The 20,676-nt window shown below is 44.6% G+C and overlaps 1 protein-coding gene across 3 annotated transcripts in view; it reads right to left on the bottom strand.

Annotated features, from left to right (window-relative positions):
- tmtc1 (transmembrane O-mannosyltransferase targeting cadherins 1) overlaps positions 1-20,676 on the bottom strand; it is a 90,494-nt gene that overhangs the window by 39,163 nt on the left and 30,655 nt on the right. For 2 of the 3 annotated variants that reach the window (XM_040015028.1, XM_040015026.1), the window contains exons 5-7: positions 15,152-15,233; positions 12,571-12,710; positions 2,107-2,296 (exon numbers count right to left, since the gene is read on the bottom strand). In XM_040015028.1, the coding sequence (XP_039870962.1) occupies positions 2,107-2,296; positions 12,571-12,710; positions 15,152-15,233 (412 nt within the window). The remainder of the gene's footprint in view (positions 1-2,106; positions 2,297-12,570; positions 12,711-15,151; positions 15,234-20,676) is intronic. The other variant, XM_040015027.1, reaches the window with a different exon arrangement.

Raw genomic sequence — 20,676 nt, 5'->3', positions numbered from 1 at the left:
GTGGTGAGTGACAGGAGAACGGCGGCTAAGCTGTCATCCCTGTTGGACAACATCTCCCACCCCATGCAGCAGACTGTGACAGCACTGAGCAGCTCCTTCAGTGGGAGACTGCGGCACCCACGGTGTGGGACGGAGAGATTTCGCAGGTCTTTCCTCCCCACTGCTGTCAGACTCCATAATAAAGACTTTAACTGATCAAGCACACACATCCATACATATGCAATAATACTAAGTGCAATAATCCTTTCTGTCATCGTTGTATTTTTTACTCAGTTGTATATAGTATTTGTATTTGTATTCTATTTTTATCTTATTGTATATTTATTTTATTTTATTCTACTGTATATAGTATTTTATTCTATCCTGTACAGTTGTGTACTGTATTTATTCTTATTGTATTCTAATTTTTGCCTCATAACTTTTGCACTGTCCACTTCCTGCTGTGACAAAACAAATTTCCCACGTGTGGGACTAATAAAGGTTATCTTATCTTAAATGACTGTTCAGTACAGAAATGAAGCCCAACAATCATGTTTTACAGTCCTGTGGTCTCAGCCTCAGATACTCAACTAATCAAAGCTCATGTAGAAACAAACAAACAAATGAACAAATATTTTCTCCTTCATTTCTGTCAAACAAAGCTGTTTGAAACGTTTCCAGCTGTTAGTGTCATGGTTGCTAGGCAACCTGGGCAGCGCGACGGAGGCTAGACCGTCCCATTTCAGAAGCCTCGCACTTCCGGCCTTAGCGGTCTTTGAGTACGCGGCCCTTGTGGACCGTTAAGGCTGCAGACCGTGAATTGGGATACAGCCATACACACTAGGGGTAATCAGGGGAAGGAAATAGCTGACACAAATGAACCCAATGACGTTACAGGGGAAGTGAACCCAAACACAAAGATAAAGACACAACAGACTCTTTCAAAATAAAACAGGAAACACTAAGAACATACAAAAATCAAAGAATAAAACTAAAATACACAAATCACTGAGTGTTAGTGTTAGTCAAATTTTAGCACAGAAATGGCTTTAGTGAAGGTTACAAATGATCTTCTTATGGCCTCTGACAGTGGACTCATCTCTGTGCTTGTCCTGCTAGACCTCAGTGCAGCGTTCGATACTGTCGACCATAATATCCTATTAGAGCGATTAGAACATGCTGTAGGTATTACAGGTACTGTGCTGCAGTGGTTTGTATCATATCTATCTCATAGACTCCAGTTTGTGCATGTAAATGGAGAGTCCTCTTCACACACTGAGGTTAATTATGGAGTTCCACAGGGTTCAGTGCTAGGACCAATTCTGTTTACATTATACATGCTTCCCTTAGGCAGCATCATTAGAAGACATAGCATACATTTACACTGCTATGCAGATGACACCCAGCTCTATCTGTCCATGAAGCCAGATAACACACACCAATTACCGTAAATCCCGGACTACAGAGCGCACCTAATTAAAAGCCGCATGCTGTAATTTTAGAAAGAAAATTAATTTTGTATACAGAAATATTACACCTGAGGATTTTTACCGTTTAATTTAATCCGTAAGGTAACATAAACATAGTAACATACAAAAATACATACTGCAAATGCTTTTTTTCCTCGAACAGCGCCTGTAACACGGCTACCTGTAAGTATACGTACGTATTGGTAACACACAAATTACGCTGCTTATGGTTTTTTTACGGAACAGTGCACAAACAACATTACAACGTCTCTTAACAACCGGTAAAAATATATACCGTATATATACTACTTATCAATTTTATTGGTCTACTATTACCAGGCAAAATGTTTTTGGCCGCATGAAAAAAGATATGCATTAGCCGCACGTCAGTATAAGCCGCAGTGTTCACAGTGTGGGAAAAAAGTAGCAGCTTATGACCCGAAAACTAGAGTAGTTAAACTGCAGGAATGTCTTAAAGACATAAAGGCCTCCAATTTTCTGCTCTTAAATACAGATAGAACTGAGGTTATTGTACTCATCCCTAAAAAACTTTTATGCCCTTTAAATGACACATTTGAAGGCAGACAAGATTCACGAGGCAGCAGAGATCATGGGAAATGTGATCTAAAGCTTTTTTGAACTACATTTCTGTTCTTACCTGCAGTGAAAAGATGCAGTGCAGGCATAAAGCAATCATCACTACAGCCAGCAGCATAGTGGCCACATTGCGCACATCACCCAGTGATTCCACCAACGTAATGCTGCCAACCTGCCAGTCATAACACAGCACAATGGGGGCCAGCAGCAACCAGGCATTAAAGGACAGCAAATATGAGTAGGTTAAAAACCTGTGGAGAAAGGTTAGAGAAAAAAGAAGAAAAGGACAAAGATATAATAGATGCTTGGTTGTCTAAGGTTACAACTAATTTAGAATAATCTAATAAACTGACATTTAAAGTCCAGTCAAAGAAACCTATAGCAGATCATGGTATACTGAATCCTAAACGTCTTTAAAAGAGTCATGCTGCAGTTGCTGCTGGTGTTCATGTTTGCTCTGATTTAGTCTTTGTATTCTCCCCTTTTGTAAGTGCAGCACAGTATTAAATCCCAGTTCTTTTGTGTTCTTTACGGCCAAGAAAGACACAGGGCTCAGAGTGGTCAAACTGAAACAATGATCTTTAATTTTACATATCCGGGATATGGAGACCTGAACACAAAACACACAACCCCAGGTCTGAAGCACAAACGGAAGCCTAGTTATTTATATACTTGCTCTCTACGTCACACCACACTTTAAGTTTCGATCGAACAGCCTAGTTGGTTTCACTTTCTACTGCAGTTACCATGCTTCTGCAAAACCATGTCGTTTCCTGTCAACACTTTTGGCACAGAGTGTACTCAGAGTTAGGCCTTTCTTATATAAAGCAATATAATCAACATATAAGCATTTAAGATTATAAATTTAAACCTCAACAACAGTTATTATCAAACCTGTGTGACTCATGTATTAATTCTGAAGATTTGTTGTAGCTACCTGCTTCTATTAAAACAGCAAAACTCAACAGTGAGAACTGACAAACAGGACATTGAAGGCTAAAACACCTCTTAATTGAAAGAGTAATTTGGCACCCAGACTTTGCTGTCTGCTTTTATAAATTACAAAATTCAAGAGGCAATGTGTTTGATATGTCAGTAATAATTAATTTGATCCTCAAAGCCTGTTAGGACGTTAAAGTGGTTCAATCTTTTGGCAGAAAGCATCTTTGGATACTTCCAAACTATGGGCACTAATGTGTTACAACCTCAACTCTTTTAGATTTTTCCAAGTAATGCTGACACCACCAGTGGGTAGGAATAATGGTAAATGGCCTGCATTTGTATAGCGCTTTTCTAGTCCCTAAGGACCCCAAAGCGCTTCACACTACATTCAGTCATTCACCCATTCACACACACATTCACACACTGGCGATGGCAAGCTACATTGTAGCCACAGCCACCCTGGGGCGCACTGACAGAGGCGAGGCTGCCGGACACTGGCGCCACCGGGCCCTCTGACCACCACCAGTAGGCAAACACGGGGTTAGTGTCTTGCCCAAGGATATTTGGCATGCAGCCAGGAGGCAGCCTGGGATCGAACCACCGACCTTCTGATTAGTGGCTGACCTGCTCTGCCACCTGAGCTACAGCCAGCTAAATAATATAAACTTCATTCTACTCCTTTTTTAAGTATATATATTTTGTGGTATATTTGTGAGAACTTTATTTTTATTTTCTATGTTGTTTTGAATTTACAATGTATTTTCTTGCTTGTTGTTATTTCTATTTACATATTCAAAATAAAACAATTGATCAGTCAACCAGTCAATCAAAATGTGCAGTGATTTGTGCCAGTTCATATACAAAAAAGGTTATGGTGCTTTATATTGATTTATATTGATAAACATATGCAGATACATTAACATTAATTAAAACTAGATACAATATAAAAATAAGAATAAATGGTAAATGGCCTGTATTTATATAGCGCTTTTACTAGTCCCTAAGGACCCCAAAGCGCTTTACATATCCAGTCATCCACCCATTCACACACATTCACACACTGGTGATGGCAAGCTACATTGTAGCCACAGCCACCCTGGGGCGCACTGACAGAGGCGAGGCTGCCGGACACTGGCGCCACCGGGCCCTCTGACCACCACCAGTAGGCTCGAACCGGCAACCTTCCGATTACAAGGCAAACTCCCAACTCTTGAGCCACGATCGCGAATAAATAATAAATAAATGTCAAACTTTACTACAGTATACAGGGTTTAACAGATGAGAATTTCATTCACTGTTAAATGCTGTGCACGGAGCACACGTGCTAATAAGAGAACACGCAGTCTTGCCAAAAAGAAGGTTTTCAAAGGACTTCATGTGGTCCTGTGAAAAACTAAGTACATCCTTATGGAATCCAAAATACATGGGTAACATGAAAGACCAACACAAAGTGGTGCACACGTGAGAAGTGGAACGAAAATCATACATGATTCCAAACATTTTTTACAAATAAATAACTGCAAAGTGGGGTCTGCGTAATTATTCAGCCCCTTTTGGTCTGAGTGCATAGGCAATTGTCTATGGTGTGAAAATACGAGATGTGCAGCACCTAAAACTACGGATACTGGATGCCTGTGCTGGCATTTCTCCTGCGGTGTTGCTATCAGTGTGTGAGGAGTGGGAGAAGAGGGTTGAATTGAAAATCCAACACAATGGGCAGCACATTGAACACATTTTATAAGTGGTCAGAAACTTGTAAATAACTCATGAAAGAATAAAGTTACGTTGAAACCAAGCACACCATTGTTTTTCTTGTGACATTACCAATAAGTCTGATGTGTCACATGGCCCTCTTCCTATTGGAAAGAAAGTTGTATCCAAGATGGCCGACTTCTAAATGGCCACCATGGTCACCACCCATCTTGAGGAGTTTGCCCCCTCACATATACTAATGTGCCACAAACAGGACTTTAATATCACCAACCATTCCCATGTTGTTACGGTGTATCCATATAAATGGCCCACCCTGTACATTGTGTACAATGGTGCATTGACCCAAATGCTAGCAGGCTAACCAACCTAATCTAATCTATGAAGCTACAGGAGGCTCAGGGCTTTGATCTACAGTCCTTTTGAGTATAGTGAGAGTCTAGTGCACTTTTAATCTAGGTACAATTAAAAGCTGCCACACGTGTAGAGACCACGGTTATCCACAGGTATAGTGAGTTTTCATTCCTCTGCAGATGCCACACAGCTGTACATCTCTGTTAACTCAGTTTACTGGGGGCGGATGTGGCTCAGGGGACTGGGAAGCTCGTCTGTAACAGGTTGCCGGTTCGATCCCCCTGCTCTCTCTGTCCTGGTCGTTGTGTCCTTGGGCAAGACACTTTACCCTACCGCCTACTGGTGGAGGGGCCGATGGCGCGATATGGCAGCCTCACTTCTGTCAGTCTGCCCCAGGGCAGCTGTGGCTACAACTATAGTTTGCCTCCACCAGTGTGTGAATGTGAGAGTGGATGAATGAATAGTGGAATTGTAAAGCACTTTGGGTGCCTAGAAAAGCGCTATATAAATGCAATCCATTATTATTATTATTATTAAACGACTGTATTCAAGACATTAAATGTCAGATGGCAACACTCCTGAGCTTCTTGTCTATAAAGTAAAGCCAGCCTTGGCATATTCTGTGACAACCACCTCGGCCTACATAAGCATGCAAATTCAGCTTAGGAGATTTAGAAAGGTCAAATAAAATGACATCAAGTAAGCCCACACACTCATTCCTACACACAGGGGCGCTGATTGTAAGGGCCTATGAATGACAGGGAGCCTAGAAAACAGTAGAACAGTCAGTTAGTCATTAGGCAGGCCAAACAGATCAAACCTCTGGCTCAGGCTTAACTGGTTCATCTCTAAAAGCCCGCACTCCTGAGACAGAACCAGCCACACTGATATCTGAAGAAGGAGGGGAGTTCTTGTGTGTATGATTGCACATGCAGTTATGAGGCACTACATATGGTATATATATATGATAGTTCTGTGGTCCTGAGATTAAGACAAAGCAGACTGTGGTAGTTATGGGCTAGGGCCTTTTTCAGAGTTAAATTATGACTCTTGGGGAAAAAGTGATATTTTCAGCCTTGTAGTGTGGGCTCTGGAGGATCTGTAGAATCTCTTCAATGGCAGCAGAAAGAACAGTTGATGAGAGGGATGAGTTCCATTTTTCAGGCTGTAGGTGGTTTTATGGAGGCAGTGTGTCCTTAAGATGTCACTCAGTGTGGACAGAGGGAGTTCAGTGATTTTCTGTGATGTGCCTATGACTCTCTGGAGGGTTACCTCTCAGCCGCTGTGCTATATTGTTGTATGTTAGAACACTCTCAATAATAGTACAGAGATAAAACTTTTTGTCCAGTTCTGTGGACAGTTTGGTCTTCTTAAATGACCTTCAGTGACAGAGCTGCTGCTGCTGTTGTTGTTGGCAGCTCGTGTGAGGTCCTCTGTGATGCGTGTCCCTAAAACCTAAAGCAGGAGACTCTCTCTAATTCCTCTTCTTTTCCTACCTTGTAGAGGCAGGTTTTCTTGTTTGGCTTTCTGAAGTCTACAAAGATTTCATCTGTCTTTTTGATGTTTAGCTTTAGGTTTTTATCTAAGCACCAGTAGGTACTTGATCCTAGTAGGCTGTCTCACTGCTGTTAGAAACAGGACCCTGCCTCTATTGTGTCAAATGCAATTATGGTTCGAGGCAATGGGCTCAGATGTATGGGGGGAGTAGAACACAGCTTTCAGCTCACTATATATGTATGTGTATATATATATATATATATATATGGACTACATGAATAGGATGAGGGACCTATGGATTCTTCAATACCCAACATCCACAATGACGGCGAAACAACTAGTAGCTCAGTGTTCCAACATTCGAAAGAAGGGACTGCTATCACAGCTAGAGATTGACGAGGTACAACATAAATGCTACGGCAAGGAGGAGTCAGGACGCCAGGTCAAGGGGGAGATATCATCACCCCTACCCGAGATTGGGTACATAGCCCCAAGTGCGATAGGAGAAGGATCGTTGAGTGCGAGAGGAACTGACCTGAAAAATAGGATCATGGCCAAGCTTGAAACCTGGATCCCCCGTAGCCGGTTACCAAGATTACGTGAAGTACCCTCAGAAGGTCTGCTAGATGATGTTAATGCAGCACTACGGACGATACCTACAACCACGATTACCGACACTAACAAGCTGATCTACAATACGGCAGCAGTGATCAGTGAGATGCTTGGCTACAAGTTGAACAGCCACAAGGGGCAGTACCCTCCATGGAGAAGGAGGCTAGAGGGCAAGATCAAAGTAGCACGGAGGGAGGTTAGCCAACTAACGGAGTTGCAGAAAGATGCGGCAAAGAAATAAATAAATAAATAAAATAAGAAATACAGCAAACTGTCCATACCTGAGGCCTTGGAAACTGCCAAGCAAAGACTCACAACCTTGGCCAGCCGCTTGAGGAGGTACACCAGAGAGATAGAAGGCAGGAGAATAAACCAGCTGTTCTCCACAGAACCAGCAAAGGTGTACTCTCAGTGGCAAGGGAACAATAAGAGAACAGCACCACCAAGGCTGGAGACGGAGCAATACTGGAAGAGCATATGGGAGAAGGCCGCAACCCATAACGGCAATGCTCAGTGGCTAGTGGATCTGAGGGCAGACCACAGCGACCTCCCTGAACAGGGTCCAGTAACCATCACAGTGGCAGATATCCAAGAAAGGGTCTCCAGTATGAAGAGTTGGACAGCACCAGGGCCCGACATGGTTCACGCCTACTGGCTGAAGAAGCTGACTGCACTCCACGAGCGTCTGGCAGCACAAATGAACCAGCTGCTAGTTAACGAGAGACACCCGGAATGGCTAACCGAAGGTCGGACGGTCCTGATCCCCAAGGACCCCAAGAAGGGACCGGTCCCATCCAACTACCGACCAATAACCTGCCTCAGTACTACATGGAAGCTCCTGTCAGGCATCATATCGGCTAAGATGAACAGGCACATGGGTCAATACATGAGCGGGACACAGAAAGGGATTGGCAAGAATACCAGAGGCGCAAAACACCAGCTACTGGTAGACAGAACAGTCAGCCGAGACTGCAAGACCAGACTGACCAACCTGTGCACTGCCTGGATTGATTACAAGAAGGCCTATGACTCAATGCCCCACAGCTGGATACTGGAATGCTTAGAATTGTACAAGATCAACAGGACCCTAAGAGCCTTCATCAGGAACTCAATGGGGATGTGGGGTACAACACTAGAGGCCAACTCCAAGCCCATAGCACAAGTCACCATCAAGTGCGGGATCTACCAAGGAGATGCTCTGTCCCCACTGCTGTTCTGCATAGGCCTGAACCCCCTCAGTGAGATCATTAACAAGACTGGCTACGGATACCGACTACGGAACGGAGCAGTTGTCAGCCACCTCCTGTACATGGATGACATCAAGCTGTATGTCAAGAGTGAACGAGACATCGATTCACTGATCCACACTACCAGGCTATACAACAATGACATTGGAATGTCGTTCGGACTGGAGAAGTGTAGTCGAATGGTAACAAAGAGAGGGAAGGTAGTCAGAACTGAAGGGATTGAACTACCAGAAGGCAACATTACAGTTACATGTGGGGATCCCGCAGGCAAATGGGAACCATGAAGAGGCCGCTAGAAAGGCTGCAACCACCAAGTACCTGCAGAGGGTCAGGCAAGTCCTGAGGAGTCAGCTGAATGGTAAGAACAGCACCTGGGGTCTTGCCTGGTGTGATAGACCCCAGCCTCAATGGATCTTGTGCTCAGAGCTTGTTATTGTGCTGCCATGATTAGTGCCTCTGTGCTGTCTTTCAGTCCAGCTTTGTCCAGCCACTGGTAGGATTTCTGGATATCAGCCACCTCCTCTATCTGCCGGTGGTACATACCGTGCAGGGGCCTGTCCTTCCATGATGGTTCCTCGTCTCCCTCCTCTTTCTTGGGTTTCTGCTGCCTGAGGTATTCACTGAGCACTCGGTCAGTTGGGGCCATCTTCCCAATGTATTCTTGGATGTTCGTTGTCTCATCCTGGACTGTGGTGCTGACACTCACCAGTCCCCGGCCCCCTTCCTTCCGCTTAGCGTACAGCCTCAGGGTGCTGGACTTGGGGTGAAACCCTCCATGCATGGTAAGGAGCTTTCTTGTCTTTATGTCAGTGGCTTCTATCTCCTCCTTTGGCCAGCCTATTACCCCAGCAGGGTACCTGATCACGGGCAGGGCGTAGGTGTTGATGGCCCGGATCTTGTTCTTACCATTCAGCTGACTCCTCAGGACTTGCCTGACCCTCTGCAGGTACTTGGTGGTTGCAGCTTTTCTAGCGGCCTCTTCATGGTTCCCATTCGCCTGCGGGATCCCCAGGTACTTGCAACTGTCCTCTATGTCTGCAATGTTGCCTTCTGGTAGTTCAATCCCCTCAGTTCTGACTACCTTCCCTCTCTTTGTTACCATCCGACTACACTTCTCCAGTCCGAATGACATTCCAATGTCATTGCTGTATAGCCTGGTAGTGTGGATCAGTGAATCGATGTCTCGTTCACTCTTGGCATACAGCTTGATGTCATCCATGTACAGGAGGTGGCTGACAACTGCTCCGTTCCGTAGTCGGTATCCGTAGCCAGTCTTGTTAATGATCTCACTGAGGGGGTTCAGGCCTATGCAGAACAGCAGTGGGGACAGAGCATCTCCTTGGTAGATCCCGCACTTGATGGTGACTTGTGCTATGGGCTTGGAGTTGGCCTCTAGTGTTGTACGCCACATCCCCATTGAGTTCCTGATGAAGGCTCTTAGGGTCCCATTGATCTTGTACAATTCTAAGCATTCCAGTATCCAGCTGTGGGGCATTGAGTCATAGGCCTTCTTGTAATCAATCCAGGCAGTGCACAGGTTGGTCAGTCTGGTCTTGCAGTCTCGGCTGACTGTTCTGTCTACCAGTAGCTGGTGTTTTGCGCCTCTGGTATTCTTGCCAATTCCTTTCTGTGTCCCGCTCATGTATTGACCCATGTGCCTGTTCATCTTAGCCGATATGATGCCTGACAGGAGCTTCCATGTAGTACTGAGGCAGGTTATTGGTCGGTAGTTGGAGGGGACCGGTCCCTTCTTGGGGTCCTTGGGGATCAGGACCGTCCGACCTTCGGTTAGCCATTCCGGGTGTCTCTCGTTAACTAGCAGCTGGTTCATTTGTGCTGCCAGACGCTCGTGGAGTGCAGTCAGCTTCTTTAGCCAGTAGGCGTGAACCATGTCGGGCCCTGGTGCTGTCCAACTCTTCATACTGGAGACCCTTTCTTGGATATCTGCCACTGTGATGGTTACTGGACCCTGTTCAGGGAGGTCGCTGTGGTCTGCCCTCAGATCCACTAGCCACTGAACATTGCCGTTATGGGTTGCGGCCTTCTCCCATATGCTCTTCCAGTATTGCTCCGTCTCCAGCCTTGGTGGTGCTGTTCTCTTATTATTGTTCCCTTGCCACTGAGAGTACACCTTTGCTGGTTCTGTGGAGAACAGCTGGTTTATTCTCCTGCCTTCTATCTCTCTGGTGTACCTCCTCAAGCGGCTGGCCAAGGTTGTGAGTCTTTGCTTGGCAGTTTCCAAGGCCTCAGGTATGGACAGCTTGCTGTATTTCTTATGCACCTTCTTTGCCGCATCTTTCTGCAACTCCGTTAGTTGGCTAACGTCCCTCCGTGCTACTTTGATCTTGCCCTCTAGCCTCCTTCTCCATGGAGGGTACTGCCCCTTGTGGCTGTTCAACTTGTAGCCAAGCATCTCACTGATCACTGCTGCCGTATTGTAGATCAGCTTGTTAGTGTCGGTAATCGTGGTTGTAGGTATCGTCCGTAGTGCTGCATTAACATCATCTAGCAGACCTTCTGAGGGTACTTCACGTAAAAAAAAACAAAAAACATATATACACATATATATATATATATATATATATATATATATATATATATATATATATATATATATATATATATATACACACATATATATATATATACACACACACACATATATACATATACACACACATATATACATATATACACACACATATATACATATATACACACACATATATATACACACATATATATACATATATACACACACATATATATACATATATATATACATATATATATATGTGTATATATATACACATATATATATATATATATATATATATACATACACACACACACACACACATATATATATGGGCGATCGTGGCTCAAGAGTTGGGAGGTTGCCTTGTAATCGGAAGGTTGCCGGTTCGATCCCCGGCTTGGAGAGTCTCGGTCGTTGTGTCCTTGGGCAAGACACTTCACCCGTTGCCTACTGGTGGTGGTCAGAGGGCCCGGTGGCGCCAGTGTCCGGCAGCCTCGCCTCTGTCAGTGCGCTACAATGTAGCTGCCATCACCAGTGTGTGAATGGGTGGATGACTGAATGTGTAAAGCGCTTTGGGGTCCTTAGGGACTAGTAAAACGCTATACAAATACAGGCCATTTACCATTTACATACTTAAGGCACATATTAAACAAATATGTAAGACTGCTTTCTTCCATTTGTGCAACATCTCTAAAATTAGAAATATCCTGTCTCAGAGTGACGCTGAAAAACTAGTTCATGCATTTATTACTTCGAGGCTGGACGACTGTAATTCATTATTATCAGGAAGTCAGGATGAAAATCCTTCAATTATTCCATAATGCTGCAGCAAGAGTACTGACTAGAAAGAGAGAACATATAGTTAGGGCTGGAACAGGTGACCCTGAATCCTCCCTTAGTTACGCTGCAATAGATGTAGGCTGCCAGGGATTCCCATGATGCACTGGGTGTTTCCTTTCCAGTCACTTTTCTCACTCACTATGTGTTAACAGACCTCTCTGCATTGAATCATATCTGTTATTAATCTCTGTCTCTCTTCCACAGCATGTCTTTATCCTGTCTTCCCCCCCTAACCAATGACAGCAGATGGCCCCGCCCCTCCCTGAGCCCTCCCTGATCAATTTTAATTATTATTTTATATTTAATTATTGATGACTTGTTGATCTGCTTTCCATTTTTAATTTTCTTTATCCCTCCTTTTGATCTCCTTGCAGTGCCAGTATTCCTATATCAAATTTTTTATTTTTATGTCTTCTTAAGTGTTTTATTTTCTATTTATTTCCAATCTCTGTCTTGTGCAATAATGATAAGTCTTATCATTAGTGGCTACTTAAACACAATGCACAAAAAACCCCAAACAGGATCAGGGTTAGTTAACGCTCCTATTGTTCATTTTTGTAAGCGGCTTGTCATAAATCAATGATGTAGCATAAATCGGCTGCCTGGACACATCAAGTTGTTTTTCCCCGTGTATCAGATAGTTCAGTAGCGCCAGGCCTCCACTCCCGTCCACCACTGATATAAAAACCATATATATGTATTTATGGTTTACCGGACAATATTTCAATGTTAGAAACAAGTTATATGGATATTAGAAGACTTTTTAGGACAAAATGTTCAATACCAGATTCTTCTGTCTCCATCTGAGTGTGATGCTGACCTGGTGAGAAAGTGAGGTGAGAAGGAGGCGGGATTGTCTTGTTCAGAAAAAAGCGGCATGGATCCTCCCATCAGCCAAAGCCTGAAAGACACGATGATCACTACCTGCAGGATAGAGGAGAGAAACATCTCAGCAAGCCACTCCTTTTTAGACGAAAGTCTTTCCAGGGATTGTGAGTCTACAGCAGGCAAAAAGGTATTGAACATATCACCAATTCTCTAAGTAAATATCTTTCTAAAGGTGACATGGAATTCTCATCAAATGTTGGAAACAGCCTGTCCAGACCACACACGCAAAGACATTAAACCATAAATTATGTGTAATCATTTCCATTCATCCTTTCTTCAATTATATGAACCATGCCAGTGTCATATTCTGAAAAACAGCCCCACACTTCCAAACTTTTCTTTTGATGTTGTGTTTTTGGTGATTTTTGATCTGCAAACATGCGTGTATTATGGCAGAGTTCAACGTTTACCAGACCATTCTTCTGGGATTTCACAGGCTTATTTAAATGTTGCTCAACAAACTTTAAAGGATGTTTTTGCGTGGTGGATGTGCATACTTGCCAAGGCACTTGACTGCATCACTTATCGTTTTCTTTAAAACAAGACCAGTCATTACCTGCGGATTTCAGGTATTTCTGCAGCTCTCCACAACTGCTCCTTGGCTCTTGGATAACTGATAGTTCTATTCACTCCTCTGTCTGAAACAAGGCAGGGAGGATCTGGTCACAGCCAGTTTATGGTGAAATGATGTTCTTCCCACTTCCCAGTTATAGATCCAACACTGCTCAATGGGACATTCAGTGTTTAATCATTTCTTCTGTAACAATGCCATCAGCATGTTATGAAACAACAGGGTTGTGAAGGTCATAGGAGACCTCAGCGGTTTTACCCGTCATGAGAGGTTTCGTGTGCGACACCTTGGTAATGTCGCACCATTTACAGGCCATCAGTTGGAACTGAAGCAGCTGATGTTCATTTGCACTAAGTGGCAGGACTGATTTCTAATTACTGATAGATTTCAGCTGATGCCATGAATTTCCATGGCTTTTTGCACCTTCCCTGTACAATACTTTCTTTTTTTTACAATTATTATAGGTGTTTTAAGGCTGTAAAACCCGTCACTACACACTTTATACACTTTTTTCAGACAGGCATGAACATTTTCACACTTTTCTGTCTTGTTTAAACTCTCAAAGTTCAAATCTTCGTAGAAAAATAAGTCCAGTATTATAGAATGAAACCAAAGATCAAACCCTGTTTTCAGGCCAACAACACGGGAATAGAGCAGCTGCCAGAGAATTCAACATTAATGAATCATTAAAGAATCAATGAGGAGTAGAGGAAGCAAGTGTCATGACCCTGTGCCTTCTCGGCTGACTCTGTATGGCTACAAGTGTTTTTGTTGTGCTGCATCTCCCTCTCTCCCCTTCCGCGCACTGTGCTCTACCGGGGCGGAGTCATGACGGCTCCAGCCCCTGGCTCGGACACCTGCAAACAATCATCTCACTCACTTCTTAAGGCAGCTGCTGAGAGTGCTTCCTCGCTGGATTATTGTGTAACACTCGTCAGTGTCATCACCTATCTGAGCCCTTTTTCCGAGTTTCTGTCGTGCCACTACTTACCTGCCTTTCCTCTCTGTGCCAGATTTCTCGCCAGCCTGAGGACCGCCGTTCGGTGACCTAAAGACCGGAGCCCGAGCTACCTGAGCTTCAGTGGATTGTGTATATAGCCGTTCCCTTCCCGTGCCTGTGTTCCCTGGAGACCCTCTTCCTGTGTCCCCTCACTTGTATATACCCGCACCTGGTGTCTACGTGTAAATAAAATTGTGAACCTTAGTGACGGTCTGCCTCCGTGTCTCTCCTGAGCCTGACAGCAAGAGGAATGAGTTGAGTAAAGTTTGACTTATCTGACTGTTTTGTTTTGCTTAATGCACCTAATCCAAAAAAATAGGGTAACTAGCATGTCCAGAAGTCCAACTTTTTGTGCCATGGATAGCATCTTCCTCTGCCCTTTGGGTGCTACCATAGGAGCCTTTGATGGTGCAAAATGTTTCATCAACAGTGTTGTGTTTGTTGGAGAGAAAACTTACAAACATACAGTATAGCACCTCAGAGTCACACTGCTAGTGATTGAAGATTTATATAAATTTGACAAGCTGAACGCATTCTGGAGACACAGCACAAGATTGATTGATAATTGTCTACAGCCAATCAGGATGCAGAACACAATGGCTGTTTAAAAAAAAAAAGAAAATAAAAGAAGAAAAAGTATGGAAAATTGCCCCCCAAAAAATCCACAAAACAGCGAGGCCGCGAAAGGTGGACCACGTTATAGCGATGGAATAACTTAATTCTTGGAAATCTATGGTTTCATTTCTTTGAATGTGTGGAGTTGATGGGTTGTTACCAACATTTGGTGATAAATTCATGTAAATAGCTCCTTTAGAAATATATTAACACAGAACATTGGTGACGTGTTCGATGCTTACTTTACCCGGTATATATACACTGCAAAGCTATGCACACACAAATACTCACATAGCTGGTGATAAGGCAGGCTCGTTTGATGAAGGGGCTACAGATGTGGAGGAGCTCCCTGAGTGTAGAACTAGACAGGTGACTGTGAGTCAGAGACAGACAGACAATAGTCAGAGTAAAACAATAAAATTAAGTTAGAATTTAAAAAAAACACATAGGTGTCTATGACAGACTCAATTTTTAATGGCAAAGTTATAGTTTATGGGAATAAACTAAGAGCAAAAAATTGTCGTAGAAGGGAAATAAAAACAGGAATTATGTATAATGTCAATTCCAAAAAATGTTGACTGCAAATATCTTTTTAAAAACCAAACACTTTTTAGCCACGTTTATTTTTGTAATTTTTTCTGTATTCTGTATGATTTAACTTCCGTTTGCCTTGTATGCTTTTGAAGCGTTGTTTCAGTTTAAGCATTTATTGGTTTTCTGTCCGACTGTAAATGAAAAATAGATTTTTGAGATTTTCATGCCATTGCATTTTGTTTTAAAAAATGTCATAACATTTTTAGGGCCCGAGCACTGAGAGTGCGAAGGCCCTATTGTATCTGCTCCGTTTATTATTAATTATTATTATTAGTAGTATTATCATTATTAGGGCCCGAGCACTGAGCGTGTGAAGGCCCTATTGTATTTGCTCCGTTTATTAGGGCCCGAGCACTGAGAGCACCCTAAACCCTATTCTTTGATCCCCATGATAGAACAGAGAAAACCCGACTCAGAGTGGTCAAAACATTTATATTTCTTTATTCAATCATCTTCTGGAAGAGAGAGCCCTGCACAGCCCCAAAAGCCAGTTGCAGAAACTCTAACATTAGAATTTAAAAATGTGTCTCATATAGGTGTTATTTTGGTCCTTTACACGTCACACATAGTTTCATGTTACTAGTTCCTCTTTTTGTCTGGGTGTCCTGTTTTTATTTATATGCTTGTATAGCTCTACACCACGTGTCAAAGTCAAGGCCCGCGGGCCACATCCGGCCCGGCGGACATTTATATCCGGCCCGCGAGATCATTTTATATAGATGTACTATTATTGTTATGCATGACCCGGCGATATGAGGTGCTAATAATATACAAACTACAGATCCCATAATGCAGCGCTGCAGCCTCTGTGCTGAACGCTAGGCTAACTGGGAACATTCCCGCGTCAATCAAGTCAAACTTCTGTTATTGCGAAGCTAGCCGCTCACAATGGTGGAGAGAAAAGTTGATTCTGAAAGCAGAGCCTTTCAGCACCAGAGACTGAATATATGTTTACAGACATGCTGGTAAACCCGTGTGTCTTATTAGTGGAGCTAATGTGGCTGTAATGAAGGAATTTAATTTTAGACGGCACTATGAGACAAAACGTCAGGATAAGCTGAAAAACCTAAATGCAGAGCAGAAACTACAGAAAGTAGACGAGCTAAAGAAGAATCTGACATTTCAGCAGAGTTTTTTCACCAGAGCAAAATCACAAAGTGCAGGTGTTGTGAAAGCAAGTTTTATTGTAGCAGAGGAGCCAAATCAGCCCGGTACCACTCTGAAGAGCTGCATGATGAAGCTGTGCGACGTCTTGTGTCCAGACAAAACGCAGATTTTGGCAAATGTGAGCCTGAGGAGAAATACGATTGCTGATCGGGTTTGTGAGATGGCCACTGATTTAAGAACACAGTTGTGTGAAAGAAGCAAAAAGTTCATTGCATACTGTCTGTGGATGAAAGTATAGACATGATGGACATTGCACAGCTGGTCATCTTCATCCGTGGAGAGGAAATATTGAACATTAAATCGATGCACGGGACAACGACAGGAAAATACATTTTTTAAAATGTATGTCAAAGTGTAACCGACATGAAACTGCCCTGGGACAAACTTGTTGGACTTACAACAGATGGAGCGCCGGTGTTGTGCGGTGAAAAAAGCGGACAAGTCAGCAGGATGCGAGTAAAGATGCAGGATCACTGTACCGGTGAGTTAGCAGCATATCACTGCTTCATACACCAGGAAACGCTGTGTGGTGAAGTCCTAAAAATGGAGCATGTAATGATCTGAAGGCCCGCAACACCGCCTTTAGGTCAGGAGATGCACATGCCTACGCCCAGGGCTAATCTAAAGAAGGGTATCAAAAAAGCCAAACACCATTACAAAAAGAAGGTAGAAGAACACTTCTCCAACTCCAACCCCCGATGCAGGTGGCAAGAACTCCAGACCATTACAGACTACAGGACCACCAAACCCTCCCCCGCATCCTCTGATGTCTCCTTCCTCAACGAGCTCAACAACTTTTATGCTCGTTTTGAGCGAGGGAACCCCACAATCACAACCAAAGCAGACATGACGCCAAACCACCAACCTCTGACTCTCTCCCCCCACAGATGTAGGAGCGGTGCTGAGCAGGATCAATGTCCACAAGGCTGCAGGCCCTGATGGCATCCCCGGGCGTGTTCTCAGAGCGTGTTCTGGGGAGCTTACAGGAGTGCTGACAGACATATTCAATCTGTCCTTGGCCCACACTGTGGTACCGGCCTGCTTCAAATCCACCTCCATCGTCCCGACACCCAAAAACTCCAACCCATCTAGCCTCAATGACTACCGCCCAGTAGCACTCACCCCCATCATCACTAAGTGCTTAGAGCAGCTGGTCCTAGCACACTTCAAATCCTGTCTCCCCCCCACCCTGGACCCCCACTAATTCGCATACCGCCAGAACAGGAGCACAGAGGATGCAGTCTCCATCGCACTGCACTCTGTCCTCTCACACCTGGACAACAACAACACCTACGCCAGAATGCTGTTTATAGACTTCAGTTCAGCATTCAATACAATCCTCCCCTCACAACTCATGAGGAAACTGACAGACCTGGACATCAGTTCCCTCATCTGCAAATGGTTACTGGACTTCCTGACCAACCGCCCCCAACATGTCCGGCTGGATAACCGCTGCTCATCTACAATCACAATGAACACCGGTGTACCACAAGGCTGTGTGATGAGCCCTTTCCTCTACTCCCTCTTCACCCACGACTGCAGACCTGCTGATGGTTCCAACACCATCATTAAGTTTGCAGATGACACCACGGTGATTGGCCTCATCAGTGACAACGATGAGACCGCCTACTGGGAGGAGGTAGATCGTCTGGCTGAGTGGTGCGACACAAAATACCTGCTGCTCAACACCGAGAAGACCAAGGAGCTCATCGTGGACTACAGGAGGAACGCTGACCCACATCCACCCATCTACATTAAGGGGACGGCTGTGGAGCGTGTGAGCAGCTTCAAGTTCCTGGGAGTCCACATCTCTGAGGATCTCATCTGGACGTCCACGCTCACCTGCGCCTCTTCTTCTTGAGGACTCTGAGGAAGAACCACCTGTCCTCAGACATCCTGGTGAACTTCTATCGCTGCACCATTGAGAGCATCCTGACCAACTGTATAACAGTCTGGTACGGGAACTGCTCTGCCTCGGACCAGAAGGCATTGCAGAGGGTCGTGAAAACTGCCCAGCGCATCGCCGGAGCACCACTTCCTGCCATAAAAGACATCTACAGGAAGCGGTGTCTGAAAAGGGCTGGGAAAATCATCAAAGACCCCAGTCACCCATCACATGGACTCTTCACCCTCCTGCCCTCTGGGAGGCGCTACAGGAGCCTCCGGACTAAGACCACCAGGTACCGGAACAGCTTCTTCCCCACAGCTGTCAGACTCCTGAACTCTGCGCCCTCCACGCCACCCACGTCTAGCACGCCCTCCACACCGCCCACGTCAGCGACCAGTGCTTCATAGGCCATGTGCCACTCCTAGCTGTTGCTCACCGGAGCAGCGCCGTTGCCGTCGGACCCGGGGCAAGCCACCAGAGGAGCAGCGCCGCCGCCACGGGGCCCGGAGTAAGCCGCCGGAGGAGCAGCGCCGCTGCCACTGGACCCGAGGAAGGCCACTGGAACCGTTTCGCCGCTACTGCCGGACCTGTGGCAGGCTGCAGGAGGTACAGCGCCGCCACCTCTGGACGCGTGGCAAGCCACCGGAGCTGCAGCTCCGCTGCCACTGGATCAGTGGCAGACCCCCAGAACAGTTTTGCTGCTGCTGCCGGATCCATGGCTGCCTGCTGGAGCTGTAACGCTGCCCCCACTGGACTCGAGGTCGGCCGTCTAAAGCGTCCTACTGCCGTCACGGGACCCGAGGTAGGCCACTGGAACTCTTTTGTTGTAGTGATGGGCCACCTGAGACTGTTTTGTGGCGTTTTTGTTTTTGTTCTTTTTGCACCGCTGCGGGATGCGCGGTCTGACTTTGGGACTGTGACCTGGGAGGGGTTGTTGATTTATGGTTTTTGCTGGTTTTGGTTCTGCAGTGTAATGACACACTCAAGGGAAAGTACGACACTGAATGGCCCGCACAGTTTATTAGTTCCATTCCTGAAGCAACGCCCAGCTTGAATTTGCTTTCATTTATTTTTTCTGGGGTTTTTGGCAGCATGTTCATATTTTTAACTTGCATAATTTTGACAGGATATATTTTTATGAAGAGCAAAATATTTAAAGCTAAAGTTTATTTTTTTAAGTTTATTTAATCTGGAATAATATTCCTAAAGTTTATTTTTTTAAGTTTATTTAATCTGGAATAATATTCCTGTCTGTTTTTATTCATATTTATGTTTAAAAAACATTGTTTTAGTGTGTTCAATAAATGTTTATCTTGTTTGGCCCGCGACCTAAAGTGTGCCTTGAGTTTTCGCCCCCTGTGCAATTGAGTTTGACACCCCTGCTCTACACTAACTTCCTGTTTTCAGTCTGGCTGAGCCCTTAGTTTACGAGTCAAAAGTGGCCTTGATTTACAAGCTTTTATTACTAACATACATTAAACAATATAATAAGAAAATAAGCACTAAGAATATATTAATTACATGACACTACCCCACAGTTACAGCATGTCTGACTGCCTGTTCATGCAAAAATATATGAGTTTAAGCATGTGATGACAAAGGCCTTCTATTATGTTGTTTGTCATCACATGTCACTAGAGTTGGATGTCTCGAGACCGGTCTTGGTCTCGAGACCGGTCTCGAGACCACTTTTACGTGGTCTTGGTCTCGTCTTGGTCTCGACGGACTTTTGTCTTGGTCTCGGTCTTGGTCTCGCTGTTTCGGTCTTGCGTTCTCAAATCGACATAGTGTTCGGGAGATTTGGAGTCAACCATCAGCGGAGCGCGGGGGGTGGCTTACTGGGCTTAAGCCCAAAAACAACACACGAAGCACAGAGCGCACCGTCGTAAATTCCCCCTAATTTTGGTATGATCCGAGCTCAGGCACTAGGCGACTGAGCACAGGACCCATGTGAGTGAGGGGGGAGAAGCTGCTGCCTGCGAATTTGCTGCAGACAGAGGAGAGCTTAAGTTTGACCAGGTACCAAAGCAAATCATTCGTACTGAACTAATAATGTAAATATGACGGTGTATCACAAAAGATTGATATCAAACTGATCACTTGGTTGCGTTACTTGCTCTTCGAGTGAATCAACAAATGGATAAATAAAAAGCCAAACAGCAATGCT

This window comes from Simochromis diagramma, unplaced genomic scaffold, assembly GCF_900408965.1.
Source record: "Simochromis diagramma unplaced genomic scaffold, fSimDia1.1 OVJJ01000453.1, whole genome shotgun sequence".
Classification (NCBI taxonomy): Eukaryota; Metazoa; Chordata; class Actinopteri; order Cichliformes; family Cichlidae; genus Simochromis; species Simochromis diagramma.
This window is presented reverse-complemented; position numbering and strand designations above follow the sequence as displayed.